The 16,933-nt window shown below is 47.1% G+C and overlaps 1 protein-coding gene across 1 annotated transcript; it reads left to right on the forward strand.

Moving 5' to 3' along the window:
- The first annotated feature begins 7,160 nt into the window (after positions 1–7,160).
- LOC144172447 (uncharacterized) lies at positions 7,161–14,093 on the forward strand. The gene is made up of 3 exons (XM_077701149.1): positions 7,161–7,811; positions 7,879–8,077; positions 13,985–14,093. The coding sequence occupies exons 1-3, from the start codon at positions 7,576–7,578 to the stop codon at positions 14,078–14,080; spliced, it is 531 nt and encodes a 176-aa protein (XP_077557275.1). The 5' UTR covers positions 7,161–7,575; the 3' UTR covers positions 14,081–14,093.
- The last annotated feature ends 2,840 nt before the right edge of the window (positions 14,094–16,933 follow it).

The following is a 16,933-nucleotide window of genomic DNA, read 5'->3' on the forward strand; positions in this document are numbered from 1 at the left end:
CCGTTGTCATCCCCATTTCATACAAGCAGCGAGGTGGCACGTACAAGCGTACCCCAGCAAGCTGTTCGTCCAGTTTTCTTTAACCGCGACCTTGTGAACAAAAGCGTAAACGGAAAGAGGCATGGCGAATGAGTTAGGGTCGAATCACGTCAAACTGTAATCGGGGTTCGGGGTTCCCTTCGGGGTTCCCTTCGTTCACTCGGTTACGAGGCCGGTCATGCCGCCAAATCACACTAGTCGACGCTCAAGTGCTGCGCACTAAAAATGCGTTGGGTTTAATGATTTTTCTTCTTTTCTTGCCAGCATCGTAGCAAACGTACGAACGTTACTCTTAATCAGCATTTCCGCTTTTCTTTCCAAGATGGTCACGGCTGTGATTTGAGTTGATATGTCCAAGCTCTATTTTCGCTGTTTTTATTTTCTAGGTTGTATCACAGGATGGGTAACCCTAATATAATCGCGTACGGTCATGATGTGGCTGCAGGTACCGGGGCAGCCGCCTCATCAAGCCCTTCTTAGGAGCGAAGCCCCTTAAGGCTGGGGCTCTTGGCGTCTCTCATCGTAATCGTCGTCTCATCTAGTCACGGTGCTAAAATACCGGGGAACTCGTTTACGCCTCGCGCTAGAACTTCACGCGTGCAATAAAAAAAAAAAACAGAAACGCCGGGACAATCGTTTACGCCTCGCCCTGTAGCGCTTCGTGCTTCAAAGACAAGAGACTTTTACAGCAAAGCTGTATACCTCTACCCCCAAATGGTTTCATCTCCGTTGGCAAAAACGCCAAGGCGCCAAGAATACACTTATCCACTGCATGCTTCGCCCCTTCCCGGGTTTCGCGTTAGTGGAGATGGCCCGGGATTTTAACAGTGGTTTTTTGCGGTTGTACCCCATGTTTGTAAACGAAAGGAAGCTAGAGGATTCGACTTTATTTGATAGCTGGTACTAGCCGTCTTTGTTAATTAAAAATAGATGTGCGCTTGAGTTTTGCGTTAAGAAATAAAATCACGTTGAAAACAGTGTTTTTATCAAAAATACAAAAAGCACCCGCGCTCAAGCCTGGACCTCGTGGCGGACTTCCAAGCTCAGCAGTAACGAAAGGCTCTACTAGATAGCGGGGGCAGTCGAACGTGGAAAAACTGAATTAACGTGAGCTAACTTCCGCCGTGATTATTGTGGGAGGGGCGAGACGGGAGGGAAGATTGTGGGAAGTCCGCGGGGGAGACAAGAGAGGCATTCACGTTGCAGGGGGCGTCAGAAGACTCCTCTTTCGACGATATTCTTGCGCAAGAAGCGCAGTGAGCAGATGCGGGAGAAATTTTTTGTGTGAATGTAATTTTATTTTACCCTTGGCGGTCGTAGTCAGCGGTGCTCCGACAACTCGGGGGGTTAGGAGAGGTCCCGGGCTGTAGGGGCAGGGGCTAGGGATTTAACGTTACCGTTGTGGCAGGGTAAGGCTGACGATGAGATGATGATGAGAATGATGCCGGACAAGCTGAACAATATAAAAAGTTGCTTCCTCACTGAAGTCTACAATTGTTCAGTCCATGCGTCTAAGAGGGTGTGTCATTCAATTAGATGCCCGTCGCCGCAGGGTGCCGTACCGCACATAAGGCAGGGCACGACATCTGATTGCAACCTTTCGATTTTTAAGTTATAGAGCCGCCTCACAAAGCTCGGGGACGAACAAAATTTGTTCCCTCCGTTTGGAAGACGTGGTTCTGATGTTTTTCACTCGTCCTCCTGACGGCCGGGCTTTAGACAGGAAACCCCAGCCACGCCACGGGTTCTTTCTCACTCGTCTATCGGCAAGGTCTTCGTTCTCCGGCGTCCGGCATCGACTTCCTGCATCGGCCCGGAGGCCAGACCGGCCAAACGTAACAGCGAAAAAATAGAGTGAGGAGTGTACGTTCTCCCCAATTCCCTCGAGAAGTAGAAGACGGATCTGAAAGGCCGTTGCCGATGAGGAACTAGTGAAAACTCATTCTGCGAAAAACCATTCTTGTTGTTGATTTAATAGTTGTTGTCTGGTCAAGAAAATGGCCGTCGCTGTAAGTGGTGGTGCTGGACAAACGTTTTTATTTGAGCCGACACAAATAAATAAAAGAAAGGGTGGGGGTATCTTCTCACTTCAGAAAGCCTCGAGCTACTGCTGCCGCTGTAGCACGGGAGATTAGGTGTTCTTGAGCCCCGAGGTGAGAGTTGGTCAGCCCGCACTCCCACTGCTCCGGGGTACGGGAAGGGAGGGGGCTTGGGTGGCCGGCTCATGCCCATACAAGACGGTAAGTCGTATTGGAAGTATGGCAGGTAGGGCAGTTGTAAGGGCGTGTAGTGGAGGCTATATGATGAAGAATAGGGGTGTTAAAATAGGTTTGCGTCTGGAGTGTTTCCCAGAGTCGGGCGTCGGAACTATTGAAGGAGGGATGAGGGGGTGGTTAATGCCGGCGGCGCTGACGGCAGGGGTGCAGTATATTGGTGCAGCGACTGGAAATGGAAAGGTTGGAGGGGGGTGCTGCGAAGTCGCCCACCCTAAATTGGATATCGCGGCCAGCGGCGTGCGCCGCCTCATTCCCTGGGAGTGAGGCATGATCTGGGGAACACACAATTAAGATGTGGGGCAGGGTCTTGATTGTCCGGAGAAGCTTGAGGGCGGGAGGTGAAATGCATCCGTTCAGAGTTTTCCTGCAAGCTTGCAGAGTCGGTAAGGATGGTTACATAGCCGGTAGTGGATGTGGTGGCGGCGAGGGCTACGGTTCTCCCTTCTGCGGTAGTGGTGTTGGTATCGGCGATGGTGTCGGATGTCAGGATGAAGTCTTGAGAATTGAGGGCAACCATTGCATGGGCTCTTCGGTGCGAGTTGGTTGCGACTGCCGTGTATCGGGTGTCGGGGTTGTTCGAGTATCGTTTCTCTACGAGACGAAAGCGTGCTTGTCTTCGACTCACGTTGTAAGTTGGTGCATATGGCGCGGAATCGGTATCTTTGATGTGCCGCTGTAAAGAGTAAAAAAAAAAAAACATGTATGATCCGATAATATTTTAACCCTGGTCTTCACAGTAGCAGCCCAATACGCTACCACTGTGCTATCTCCAGACGTTATCCACGGTGGAACAAAAGTTATCGTTGCTAATTTCTTCTTGGCACATACCCACTTGGGTGATTGGCCAGGAATCTGTAGCTTAAAGTTTCATAGAATCAACAAAACTAGGAAATCTTAACGGAAAAGTTGTACATTGGTGCATGCCGCTGACACCTGACCGTGATGGCAAGTGAGTAGAACAGGGGCACATCCGCCGCACACAACCATGATTCTCGGTAAGCTGTTGCGTGTGCCAGTCTGCTTGATGACGTGATTCGCTCCGAAAAAACAACAAAACGGGAGCGAACAAAGAAATGCAAACATGGCGGAGCAGAACTGAGAAGCGGGTCATATGAATCGCTCCATAAGACAATGGAATGAAAGCGGAGAGACGCAAATACCGCGTAACAGGAAAGTTATTACGTATCGCCAAGCTTTTCCTTTCGCAGGAATTATTTTTATTTTGTCTTCAACTTAGTTATTTGACGGCAATGCAGTACCCACTTTCTGCCATTTCCTCCATCCGTTCCAGGACAACGGGTTTCCTGGCGAAGCGCCGTCTAGAAGGAGAAGAGGCATAATGGGAGCGCGTTTTAAGGCTCATTACAATCATCATCACCTAATATTCATCACCGCCGCGTGGTCTCTCGTGCTTTGGGGCTTCGTCAGCGTTACGAAACAATCGGGGTTCGAATTTAGCATCACCTCCGCCCTAATTAAGCCTTGGCCTCCTCGGTGAGTTGAGTTAATGACTTGGCGCGTCGTTAATGTAAAAAAAAGAGCGTTCTTCACCTAAAAGCGCGTTCTCCACAATTGAAATTTTGCCTTTTTATAGGCCTCCCGTTGTGAGCCATTCCTTTACAGCATCTCCCACATCTTCGTGGTGCCGCTTCCAAGGATGCTGGACCCAGGGCATGGGGCGTCCGCTCACCCAGTGGACAGCAACGGCCAACCCGTTGCGGGGTCATTTCCGCCAACCGGTTTTTACACCGGCCGCGACATTCCGAGGATGTGCCGGGAACCGCGGGCGACTGCGCCAGCAGGTAGGTGGGCGTGATGACCATCCGATTAGACGCTGAAGAAAAAACACGGTCATTGTTTCTGAAATTCCCGTGTTTGGCTATGGTACATGTCTAGATATTTTAGGATGAGATCCGCCATGTTTGTTTCCAAAGTACCTTCGAAAGCGGCTCCCGATGCCGTCACCTATTTTTAGATACAATGCTTTATAACGTGGATAAAAATATTGGTTAACGTGTTTCAAGCGCCGCCCAAAAAAAGATTGCCTCGCCTATTGCTACCACACTGAAATGAACCGCCTGTTTTCCACCATATTTTTGGCGGAGGTCACAATTGGCTCTTTATCCGGAAAAGAAAGTGAACCATCTTTTAAAGTTTAAACTGCACCCAGAAACGCAATTTAACACTTCCATATTCTCGCTGTCTGCCCGTGTTCAGAAACTCTCTCCCATTCGATCAGGTAAATTCGCTTAGGAGTTTCATGTTGGTATTGGTCTTTCTATAGCGAAGCAATGGTTCCCGCTATATGCAGTCCCGCGATTGGCACCTATTGAAGTGTGTACTTGCGGATGTACCTATATTTGGCGCGCTTTAAGCTGACTTCATCAAAACTATATGTGCGGGTTCTCCACGGCAGACGAAGGATGACAGCTATAGTTTGCAGGAGGTAGGATCGTTACAGCTTGTGCTACGTCTTTGATCAAGCTTTGTCAGCACTAATTGTTCGAAATAAAAGAGTAGGTTGGCCTCAAGAATTTAATTAGAGGGAGAAAACAAGCAGGTACGAAGATGCATAGTAAGGAAGAGATTTAGAACAAAAAGGCCAGCCTAATTGGGCTGACAACGCTATTGACAAACACAATGTGTAAATCAAAACTAAATCATGCAGTATACGCACTCATGTGTTGAGCAAGAGCACGGAAGGGTTCACCGCATACACCCCTATAGCTTATGAGATTTATGTACCCCCCAGCCTTTAACAACATGGTTAAACGCGCTTAAATTTACTGTGAACGCTGTGAGAAGCTAAAATGGGCACCGATTAGCATCGCTGCATTTGTTTAAAAGTATCGGATACGGCAAAGAGAAAGCTTGCCGAGAGGTTGGAGCGTTTGGAATCAGGAAAAAAGAGGCGCCAGTTGTTGCTGCACCAGTTGTCCGAAGCCCGAAAGTGCATGGCCTCATATGAGCATTACCATTCTGCCAAAGAAAGATTCATTTGCGTGTGATTCATTTTATACCTAGTGTGGATGCGGTGTGATATGAGATCTGGGACGTGGTTCCCCGTATACTGACTACCTGACGCCATCAAAGTGACGCCCTCAAAATGCATCAAAGTGCATCGAGTGTATCAAAATGTATCAAAATGTTCGCCAAAAATTTTTTTTAGTTGTCTATGTGACGCCTAAATAAAGACTTGATATTTAATTTATTCTAGTTGGTCTTTTTTGTGGTCTGTTTTTAACGTGATAATGGCTGCATCATTGGTCAGGTCTAAAAACCTATAGCTTCCTCGATCAGTGTTCGAACTATCACTGACATCTTTTCTTTGCCATATTGAAAGCCACCTTTCTTCTTGGTTAAGAGGCCCTTAGGGAAAATGTACCAGCAGTACAATAGCAGTCATCCGGTTCGTCACGGTGAAAGGCCGGTCATTTATGCGCTGGGAAAACGCATCTCTATTTTCCAGATGCAGATAGGTATCTTGCATCTTACGAGCTTCGACGTATTTCAGCTACAAGTCATGATGCTTTTAAACCGCCAAGAAAGCCAGCCGCGCATTTCGGTCTTTTGAACAGGATATTCGCGACGAAAATGCACTAAAAATCTTGCACGAAGCGTTCTGATGTTCCCACCCTAATTCAACCTGTCTCTCTGTACAGGCAGCTTCGCAACGGCATCAGTTATATGTTTCTGCGTCTTTCATTTTTCTGTGGCACGCAGCTGGACCAGCCAGGAGGATCGATTCCGTAGCGGCGGCCGCCACCTCCCAAGCGGGCCCCTCTGTTGATAGCTCGGCCACCCAGCAAGACCACTTCCCTGGTGACCTCTTCCTCACCGGGGACGAGAAGCCCGACTACTCCTCGGGTGGCTTGGATGAGTGCCGAGCTGGCGGAGCTGCAGTCTCAGTCTCCGGAGCGCAGCAAGTCCGTGTCGTCTTCTCGACGTGGACCACAGTCGAAGATGTACACGCCTGCTGCCGCCGAGATCAGGCACCACAGCAGCCCGGGGACACTCGGAAGTGTATCGATAAGACCATCACGAATGCGGCGCATTATGTTATGCGAGGCACCAGCCCTGCCTTTTCTGTTTTTATTCTACTCCCACAGCCCGACTGCATATGCCACTGCCAAATAAACTTGCATGCTATGTGTTCCAGAATCCTGTCGTATGAATGACTCGTCGGTCTAGAGACGATACGGGAGGAATGCTGGAGGAGTTTTCCATGAAGAATGGCACTGTTCACAATCCCAGTGTGTGATACCATACGCGTAATTTTTTGTGTATCGAGGCGTGCATAACTTGGTTGCTTCAAAACAGTTCGTGGGGAAACAGAGCATGGGGGATAGGTAAATAGACCTGAGAACAGATGCTTGTAGGACAGACTGCTTGTCTACGTTAAATGAACAACCCCAGGCACAATTCTCCCACAGGTGGTGAACCCTGTGTTTCTGAACATAAAAAAGGGCCGGTATAAATAGAGTCGGGACAAATCAGAGAGCTACAAAGTGTCGCTGTCTCATGAAGGAGAACCCACGGCAAAGAAAGAATACGTGTTGAGTTTGGTATTCGCCTCGGAAACCGCGAAGTCCCAAGGGACCTGCACATCGCATGCTTGTAAATTTGTGAGTTCCGCTGAAATGTGATTTCAGAGTGCAGGGTAACTGGGCACATTCTGATTGGTTACTTGCTTTGATGAGGCAAGCCCTTCCGGGGGATTGGGAAAAAGAGTAAAATATTAATTTTTTAGTGATACAATTTGTATATGAAGAACAAACTCATAGTTTCGTTGGGGAGAAAAATCTCTCCAGATCAAAACACCGATATTGGGGAGAGTTGCCAAAGAAACTGCATGCATTCCAGGAATGTAGAGATTTCTCAATCCACAAAACAACCCCAATTCCTCTGCCTTTCGGTAGGAATGGCTGAGATCCCGCTTTTATACAGCTTATGGCGTGAGTACTCACTAGGGTCTAGAACCAACCGGGCCTTTTTAGAAATGGCATCGTAAAGAAACGCCTCGCATAGAAAGCATTTTCAATACTCTGTTTGACCATCTGTCTCTCTTCCAGCACCCTTATCATCATCGTCATGTTTCAGGCAAATCAGTGTAGCCATACGTTGATGATTTTAAGGAGCCGTGTTTCAACAATTCTACCCCTCTCCTAGAACACATTTTTACGACCATCAGCCCTTCCACTTGTGATGAACTTTGCAAAACAGCTAGAAACTGTCACCCAGCAACAAAAACAGGAACGGTATGCTATGGAGGGTTATAGAAAAAGACAAAGACGAAGTGAGACCGTGGAGCAAGCAAGCGCTGCCTGTGGCGCTTCGCTGGCAGTTGATTCGTCCAGAGAAAGCCGAAGCAGCAGAGGTCACGCGGCACGATCAGGTGCGCACGCTCTTGGAACGCTCGAAGCCGCCTGCCGACCTCTGGTTCCGATCGTCCCGCCTGGGAACGAGTTCTCGCCGAGGTCCATTCGTCAAACACTGGTGGGCATAGCCATTGCTTAATATCACAGGCTGCTTAGTGAGGCGCCGTCTTCCTCGCAATTCGCAGTTGCTGCGGAGCTATTCCTGTGGAAACCGCTTCGTTGCTTCGAAGTGACCCTACCGGGCTGCGCCAGCCATGGTGCCCGTCTGCGTTCCTCATCCAGCTCTACCAGTCGCCAGGGCCAACTGTACCGGCACTCGTCTCCTGGGCCTCAAACGGCTGCATTGCATTCGGACTGGAGTCAAGGGCAAGTCAGGCGACGAGAGTAAGCCGCTTCATTCTTTTAATTGTAGAAAGAACCAGCCAAATTGGCCCTGCGATATAAGCATTAGACTGACTTTATACGCACAACGGCGTGAAGTCTGGCGGAAGCCACTATACGCACGACGTGAGTGACGCGCCAACGCGGCAGCCAAAGCAACCGGCGCCGCGCTGTTTTCAAGCGGCTCTATCACCCTTTTCCGTCGCACCACGGGTACCATACCATGGGTCGCGAAGCGGACGGTTCAAATGACAGCCGTACAACGCTCCTCGAAATGGGTTTTCGTTTAGCTTTCGCACTCCGTATGGCAATAAAAAAAAGAAGCACAGCTGAGGTTATGGATGCAAAGCAAGACATAGAACCGGATAATGCATTTATTTCACCTACGATTGCAGCTATGCAACTTAACATGCTTGTGTCACATTACGTCCTTGACAGACCGACCATATTCCCAATTACCGACGGGAAATTTGGGGCTCTTAAATAACGTTCAGCTCCCTAAAAATAACCTAGGTTATAATTTTCACGTATTTTTTATCTCGGCTTGCAATCTGCATAGTCAATGCAGTTCAGAAGCGCTCGGGTTGCGATCGCATCGAACCCTAACAGATGGCGGTACTCTTATCCAGCCTCCGAATTAATACTGCGGGGTGGAAGCACCTGTCCTATATTTAGAATTAACACGTATATGGAGGATTACGTTGACCGACAGCCTAAACGATGCGGCAAATTGTTCTATTCATGTGCGTTAAGAAAGTTACAGGTTCAAGTTCAGTTGCAACAAATTATTAAAAAACGAAGTCAGATGCACCCTCATTACAGTGGCCACATGAAAGCCAATTTTCACCATTTCGAAATGAATACCCACGACATTTCATTTCAAGCACATCCACATGTGTGGAGCAATGATAAGCTATGTTTGCTTTGGGCATTAGCCATTTACGTACACTAAAAGTTAGAAAGCAAATGTGCACTGAACGTTCCAAGAACTGCTTGGTTCATGTATACGTCGTGAAGGAACTTCCTTCATGTGCGAAGGGTTCGCGAGCCTGACCGCCCCTCCCCCCCCCCCGACGAAATGACGCCGACACGCAAGAAACAGAAAGAACCAGTTTATTCCGGACAATAAAAAAACTCCCACCTCCCCTCACGGGAACCCCTGTGTAGATGCGACGCATAGGCGGAGCGGCGAAGGGACCGCGTTCTATACCGCGCATAACGTTGAGGGGACTGCGTAAGCCGGTCCCAGTCGATGACGACGTTGGCGTACTTGTAAAGCGGCGTGAACTCTAGGTGTTTGAGCCAAGCGTGGATGTTGCTTCCCCGGAGAACGGCACACCGGTTATATGCGCAGCGCGCCCGAAGGAGAGGAAACCGCGGAAGAGAGAGTACTGCACATGCGCCGGCCCCAGCGCGTCTGCCGCGGCTATGACGCAACGTGCCGCGGCTATGACGCAACACAATCCAACACAATCCACTTTAATCCAATCCAAGCCAATCCAATCCAATCGAATCCAATCCAATGCCCCTCGCGAGAGAGTGTTCGCTATCGGAGAGGAGAGGGGGGGAGCGGCAGAGAGCGCAGCTGGCGCGGCGAGGAGAATGGGGGAGGGGTGGACAACGCCGACGACGACAACGACGACGACGCCGGAGGGACAAGGCGAGTGAATCAGATGCTCTGCATCTAAAACAAAACGGCATGCGTAGAAGTATCAGCGTGTAACATAACAGTCATGCGAGCAACCGCGACACTCAACAAAAAGCTGCACCGATCGTTCCGAAAATAATAGGGCGCTTTAATTAACACTCACGGCGATTTTTGAGTCCATTGTCCGATTCTGTTATCGTGATGTCCGAGTCTGTTGTCGCGTTTGTGTACTTCAGTTTCTTTTGCAGTCGTTCAAGTCGTACACTTAGCCGCGAATGGACGACGTCAACTGTTTTTGTAGCTTTAACTACGAAAAAGGCGTTGTTCCGGACCTGAAATTCTCAAAGGCGGGATCGAAATCGCTAAAGCAACTACATCGTGCCCCAACTTCGAATGCCATGCCGCCTCCGTCGAAGCTGTCAAGGCGCTTTCAGTTTTCAGCAACTGCCGCGTTGGCGCCATAGTCGCGTCGTGCGTATAATGGCTTCCGCCAGACCACACGACGTCGTGCGTATAAAGTCAGTCGCGAAGTGAGGTTGGTGGCGTCGTATACAGCTGTCAGATTCCTGCGCCGCACTCAGTGGAAGTGTTGCACATCGCATTTGTTGCCACACTGAGAATACGCTGCCCGTGGTCCTCTTGGTCACATTACACCTGAATGACCAATGACTGGCGAATGGTGAAAATCCGTCGACCTACGAGGTATTGGAGACAGTATAGAGATTGTTCAGTTGAAAAAGTGTTTTTGCAGTGCCGCAATGGTACCGCCGAGAGAGAATTTGAGAGTCGAAACATGCGCTTCAATTCGCAACGTTGCGTGGTTTGTCCCGCCATTGGTTTGGCGCAATATAACGGGTGTCATACGGTTCTCTTTTCGAGTCAGTGTTAAGCCTAAGCTCTCCTATTATAGTTTTTTAAGAAAGTCAGAAGCTACCATCGGTACTATGTAGATTCCTGTGTACTATAGACATCCTTGAAACTTGAGGTTTCTTGAAATCTTTTCTCAACTGCTTCTCAAACTCTTTTTGAGGCTGATAACCTGCTTTCGCAGCTTTTTTCACTTAACAGCATGAGGGTTACGCTTAGTACATAATAGAGACGTTGTGGCCTGTTGCGCCTGCGCGAATTCTTCTGTCGGTTTAGTACATCTGTATTATTGATTTCGCTTGAGAGACTCACAGGCTTCATGAGTGCATATGTCCTCTACTCGGGCGTACGAATCTTTTTTTTTAATTGTCCACTATGCACGCGTGCAAGGTACGGTTGCAGCTATATCCAGACGTCAGCGCGAGCATGCGTCGATTCCGCACACGAATACTTGCGATATAAGAGGTTCGCATCCCACGCGCATATTTTGTCAAATTACTGATTGGGTTCCTTCGCATCTGCGAGATTTTTGTCCGGTTGATGCCCCCGCGTTAGAGGCAGTGGCGCAGGCATATACTGACCGCCGCATGCAGGTATTGGCATACTATATAGTATATATCTTTAAGAGGTGGCCGTCTCACTGCTTGCTGATTCATCAATGCACAGCCGGAACGTCTGGGCCTATATAGAGACTTCGTGATTCGGGATTACATTTTTAGGGGCGTTAGGGCTCACTTAAGTCTGGCTTTTTAGAAATTTCACGTGTACGGAAAGAAAAGGGGGAAATCGAGTTCTTACAACTCGCGCGCCCGTTTAGATATCGAACTGGTTTTTGCTCATACATACATGTACGGTCTTTGTCAATTCGTAGGCCAAGCCGGAAACGCGCAGGCATTAAAGAATTCATTGTACAAGCTTACGTCCCGAGCGAGGCTGAAACTTCTTATGCAGCAAAGCTAGAGAAAACACCTCTCTTTCTTACTGTCATAATAGGTATATTTTTGTCACATTTAAAGGTAAAGCTGATTCTTTGCATTCTTTGTGGTCGAGAAGGCTTAGGATTGGCCTAGAAAATTTCGACAAAGGGTGTACCACTGCAAATGTATTTCATGGTTCCGACTGAACTAACACCCATTCGGTGAATCTTTATGTGCGAGTAAATCGGGTATTTTTACGGATTTCTGAATATCTGTTTGGCCCTTACAATTGTTTTTTTTTTGTTACAAGGTTAACCTCTACAAATTCGGGAAAAAATAAGGATTTGGCCTGGAACGCCAGTATATGGCGAGAGGGATTTGATTCAAATTACAGCTCTAACGGAGTGAAAAGACCTAAGAGGCGATATCTGCGCTAAGCCAAACAACTGGTCGTATAGGATTGAAATTCCGGTAGTACATACTTAGCGTGCTGGGAGAGATCAGCATGGTTGAATTTTTTAAAATTGCATCCTTAAAAGCTTTAAAATTGGTGAAATATTTTTTTCCAGAAATATTTTTACCAGTGCACCCTATGTAAAAATACCCTCCCCAGAGGGCCTTTAGGATTTTTGGAAGTAAAATAAATAAATATCGCAGCCGCGCTCAGACCAAACTGGTTTTTACTGATAAAGGTCATCCACACGAATGTTTAAAAGCAGCTTTACAGCGTTTTCCCAAAACCTACCACTTATGGGGCGGACCAGGACTTGGCAAAAATGACCTGTGCTTATGAACTCGTCAATATATGGTCAGATCATTTATATTTACATGTGGTTTTAACTTACAAAGGCTGACAACATACAAATGCCCAACAACATATTTCGGAATTTTGTCCTAACGGCATTGTACTAGTGCCAGAGGTAGTTGTTAAATTGCACGCCCTAAGGAAGTGAACAATGTGATCTGTTTTGTACGCCCAGGACATGTGCTGCAACTAGAGTTTTCAAATGTCTGCAGTACATTCCTACTATGGCGTAGGAGCCGTCTAAGGGACATAGCTGATTTGCCGTAAAGCGTATTCTGTATGCGTGTTTGCTCTCCTTCACAGATGCGGATACGATCCAACCATTGAGGGGTATACTGTTTCCTGCAAAAGGCGAAAATGTTTTTTTTTCTGAATTTTTTATAATGTCGTAGCCCTGTTCATATTTCAAAGCGGTTTTTGCTCATATTACATAGGCACATCCGGGCATCGCCGGGTATTATTGATAGTGTGCATTATATATGTTGTGAGCATTAGTGATGTTCTTTCTGTATATTGTCACGAAGACAAGGACGATGCAGTTGTCTTGAATGAGAAACACGTTTATTGGAGCGAACTTGTGCTCCCCTAACAACTCAAAAGAATACAGAGGCGGCGAAGCAGCGGTCAACAAAGTGACTTGCACAGGCGAGTGTCGTCGAATCGAAATGCCCCGGCGTCCGCACTGCAGGCTTTTTCTCTCGGCGCGCGTGGTTCTCGAAACGTCGATTCGCATCGAGAACATAGTAGATCCAAGAAGATTATTCTGGGCTGTTCACGTTAGGTCAGGATGCTCTCCCTATCACAACAGATAACACATGCGGCACAGAAAGAAAGAATGGAACACGCGCTTCCCTTGGCGCAGAGATAACACAGACCGGCGCAGCCGGGCGCTAAAAGCAAAACACAAATAAACAAACCCAATGTATGGTTCGCGGCAATATTCTTGTGTGAACACGGTATCATCATTATCATATCCATTGTGGGCACTAAGGGGTACGCTTCTCGAGCGCTCATAACCAGCCGCTCATTGTCATTACATTCATGATCATCGTAAATTCTTCTCGGAAAATTAGGAGTAAGCGGCTAGCCGGCCTCCTGCAATTTCAGTGAACTTAATTGTGTATGTTTTCTTATGAATGGCAGAAGACATCATTCTTCTGAAAGGTTACGTATTTGTACCAGGAGGCGCGTAGACGATGATTTTACCGTTAGAATACGCCAAAAAGGGTGACCGCTTTGGAAGACACCCGCCAACTACGGGCGAGCGAGACCGAGAGCGGAAAAGTACTTGGAAATTTTGATATTGCATTTGGAGTGGAGCGCTTCTTTGCACACGAACTTTTACATTTTAATTTCCCGAGAAAGGACGTATATCGATACCAGAAATGCCAAACAAGTAATAACAAAGCGATAGAAGGCGAAATATCCGTTATCTTTTAAAAAATTGTGACTTTCCTGTAGCGTATGGTCATTACTCGGCAACATCATGACCATTGTACAATTCGCAGTTAACAAAAGTATACAGTAGAACGTGCTTGTTAGGACTACCTAAATGCTTTGTTGAATGTTCAGAAATAGGATGAAATAGTACAGGATAAGTAGGGATAGTGTAAAATAGAATAAGCTAGGATAAAAAATAGGAGTTACTAAGCTGGCCCATTCTTTGCTTCCAGCCCGTCGGACAACAGGATCGCCATACTCTGCAGCCGTGGCATCGACAATGGAAAAGAAACGCGGCAGCTTCTCCCGGGGTCCCGGCCAGGGTCTGACACTCGTTCACAGGCAAGTTAATGTATTCTACCACAATATAATCTTCGGTCCGTGATATCTCCAGGCACGTCCAACTCCTTAAGAAAAGTTGCCGTCAGGAAGTGAAAATTATCATCTCTTCTCCTCCTCCCACCCCACATATTGCCTGTAACATTGGTCCAGGCCAACGGAGTCGAGCCCGGACCCATGAGTTTGGACAGATCCTCCAGTTCAATTTCATCCTAGAATCTCGTCACCTTCCTATTTCCACGTTTCGCAAAAGTTTCGTCGTTTCGGGAGACACTTCACCGATTTCCTCCCCATTATATTATTCTCCTACTGTAGCGTCTGCTGAGTGAGTGCTGTTGATGAGCTATTTAGTATGCCCGTATTATGTGCGTTATCTCGGGTTAAAGCAGGGAATTTGTTCTGAAGCGTTATTTTAAAATCACGCGGTCTGGGCCTTTTTTAGGTTCGGTCTTCTACTTCTCACTGGTGTTATGTTTTCTCTGCTGAGATCCAGTCTTAACCCACTCTTCGCCAACTTGAGATCACTGCTTTTGAGTTTTCCTAGCTGCTCTACGTCCTTCACAATACCTGGACGGTCAGTTAAAATGAAGCCCATGTAATTTTTAGTAGCACCGCTAGGGCTCTCCTATGCACATACCCTATTCCCTCGCTTGTGGGACAACGTATTTATGATCCATATTGGGGGTCGCTGTGTAATTCCACCCAGCGTATCAACTCGGGGGTGGCGTTGACCAATTAAAAAATTTGGCGCAGCTGGCACTAGTCGCGCAAGGCTGGGGAAACAGCAGAGCTAACGACCCCTCCTCCTCCGTAGCAGTCCCGGCTGTTGCACGTCACATTTATTTCCGAACTTGCCGCTATAAGTTCTCCATGACCGGCGGGCTCGGATCGCTTCGTCCGCAGGCTTTCATACCTCACCCAAAGTGGACCGGGTTAACGCGCGCAAGAACCCGCGGACAAGTCCAAAGCCAACGCCCTCACTACTAACCCAAACGAAATGCGGAAATTGCGGGGTGCCCAGGATGAGATGATAGCTAAATCGGATAGACGCCGGTTTTTCAACGGGTGGGAGCCGGGTTCGATTGCGGCCACGGGAAAGGTTTTTCTTTCCTATTCGATGCACGTGTTACTGTTACCCGACGCTGCTACCCCGTACCCCTCCGCCCATAGAAATGTTTAACAAGATTTAATATACTTGTTAAAGAGATTGCTCAAAAGAATCCGGTAACTATTTTTCAAGATTTTGTGGGACATTTCTATTGAGTGTCCATTACAAATAAGTAACATAATTTTATGTAAACGTTTATGAAGCCTAGTCAACGGACCTTACCGGTTTTCTAGTAGAGTTTCTTGTAGAGTTTCTTGTAGAGTTTCTTGTAGAGTGTCTTGTAGAGTTTCTTGTAGTTTCTTGTAGAGCCTGTTGCGTGTGAGTAAGGTTTGAGTAGTTTCTGACGGGTTTTAATAAATTTATCTCAATTATATTTCTATAAGATTATTATTGGGCACAGTCATAACATCCTGTTGCATACGAGCTTAGTTGAATAGAATTTCTGACGAGTTTTTATTAAATGTATCTCCGCTAGCTTTCGACATAATTCTTAAGTATAGTCGTAGCATACTGTTGGCTGTAAGTGATGTTTTCTGGCGAGTATTAACAGCGGGGTTTTTGGGGGCTCGCAAAGTCCGGCGGTGATGTCCGTCCACCCAGGCGCCACCGCTCCCAAGTGCTCCCAAGACCAATAAACAGCCTTTCATCGCGCGATCTCAGAACGGGGCGCAATAGCACCTCCACACATGCACCGGTAAACTACCAGACCTCCGTGGGTCAGCTATAAAAACGCAACAGTCTATTAAGACTAAACATAACGAAGGCAACAAAACGCTCACTGCGTGTTCGTAATAAAAATTTATTGCCTGGCTAATGACCACAGTCTACAATTTAGGAGTTCGATTCACCCTTTATAAAGGCAATGCATAATATGTTACAACTCACTCTGTCTGTTATAACTCAGTATATTGAAGGCAATAAAATGCTTGTTGCATTTTTGCAATAACAAGATTATTGAATTTCCATTGGCCACAGTTTACAAGGTGGGAGTTTTGATTTCCTCTATAGAAACGTTATATTAAGTGTATTAAAACTCAGTGTCCTGAAGGTAATTAAATGTTGGTTGGGTTCATTGACTTTCCCATGACTTCAGTCCACAAAGTGAGTTTTAATTGGTTTATTGTGAACTCTACACAACCTCAATACGAAGTTCATAAAGCTCAAAGTCCATTTTCATGAGCGGATCGAGACTTTGGGGAGGCCCAGTGGTTTTGTTACCGGTTTCACAGCGTAAAGGTCCCGGGTTCAATTCCCGGAACCTCCCAAACCACATTTTTCTCTTGGGGCATCGAGTTTTCTTGGTCCGACGGTCAAAGCTCGGCCTAAATCGTTCTGTTGTTCAAAGTTTCGCACTACTCTTTCGCATAGATTCTTTCTACTTACATCTACGTTCAAGCTTCCCATCACCATCATGGAACGTGCTGTTCCTTACTCTTTGCTGATCCTGCTCTTCGTAAAAACTGTATACCGTAATCGTTGCAGCTAGATGTTGATGCATTAGCTTCTGTAATCTCCAAACCGTGTCAATTTTATTGCTTGATCACAGTAACTCAGACTCTGCCGCTAATAATGGTAATCTCCTCCTCATTAATCCTGGAATCTTTCTGGGGATCAAGAATATTACCTCGTGCTTTTTTTCTTGACGCCCTCGATAGCACAACATGTGCCCATAATTCATTATCCATGAAGCCTTTTGTTCTTCTTACCTCGCTTAATCCTATGATAGCCCTTATAT

This window comes from Haemaphysalis longicornis, unplaced genomic scaffold (assembly GCF_048455015.1).
Source record: "Haemaphysalis longicornis isolate Haplotype H1 unplaced genomic scaffold, Haemaphysalis longicornis Haplotype H1 scaffold_1, whole genome shotgun sequence".
Classification (NCBI taxonomy): Eukaryota; Metazoa; Arthropoda; class Arachnida; order Ixodida; family Ixodidae; genus Haemaphysalis; species Haemaphysalis longicornis.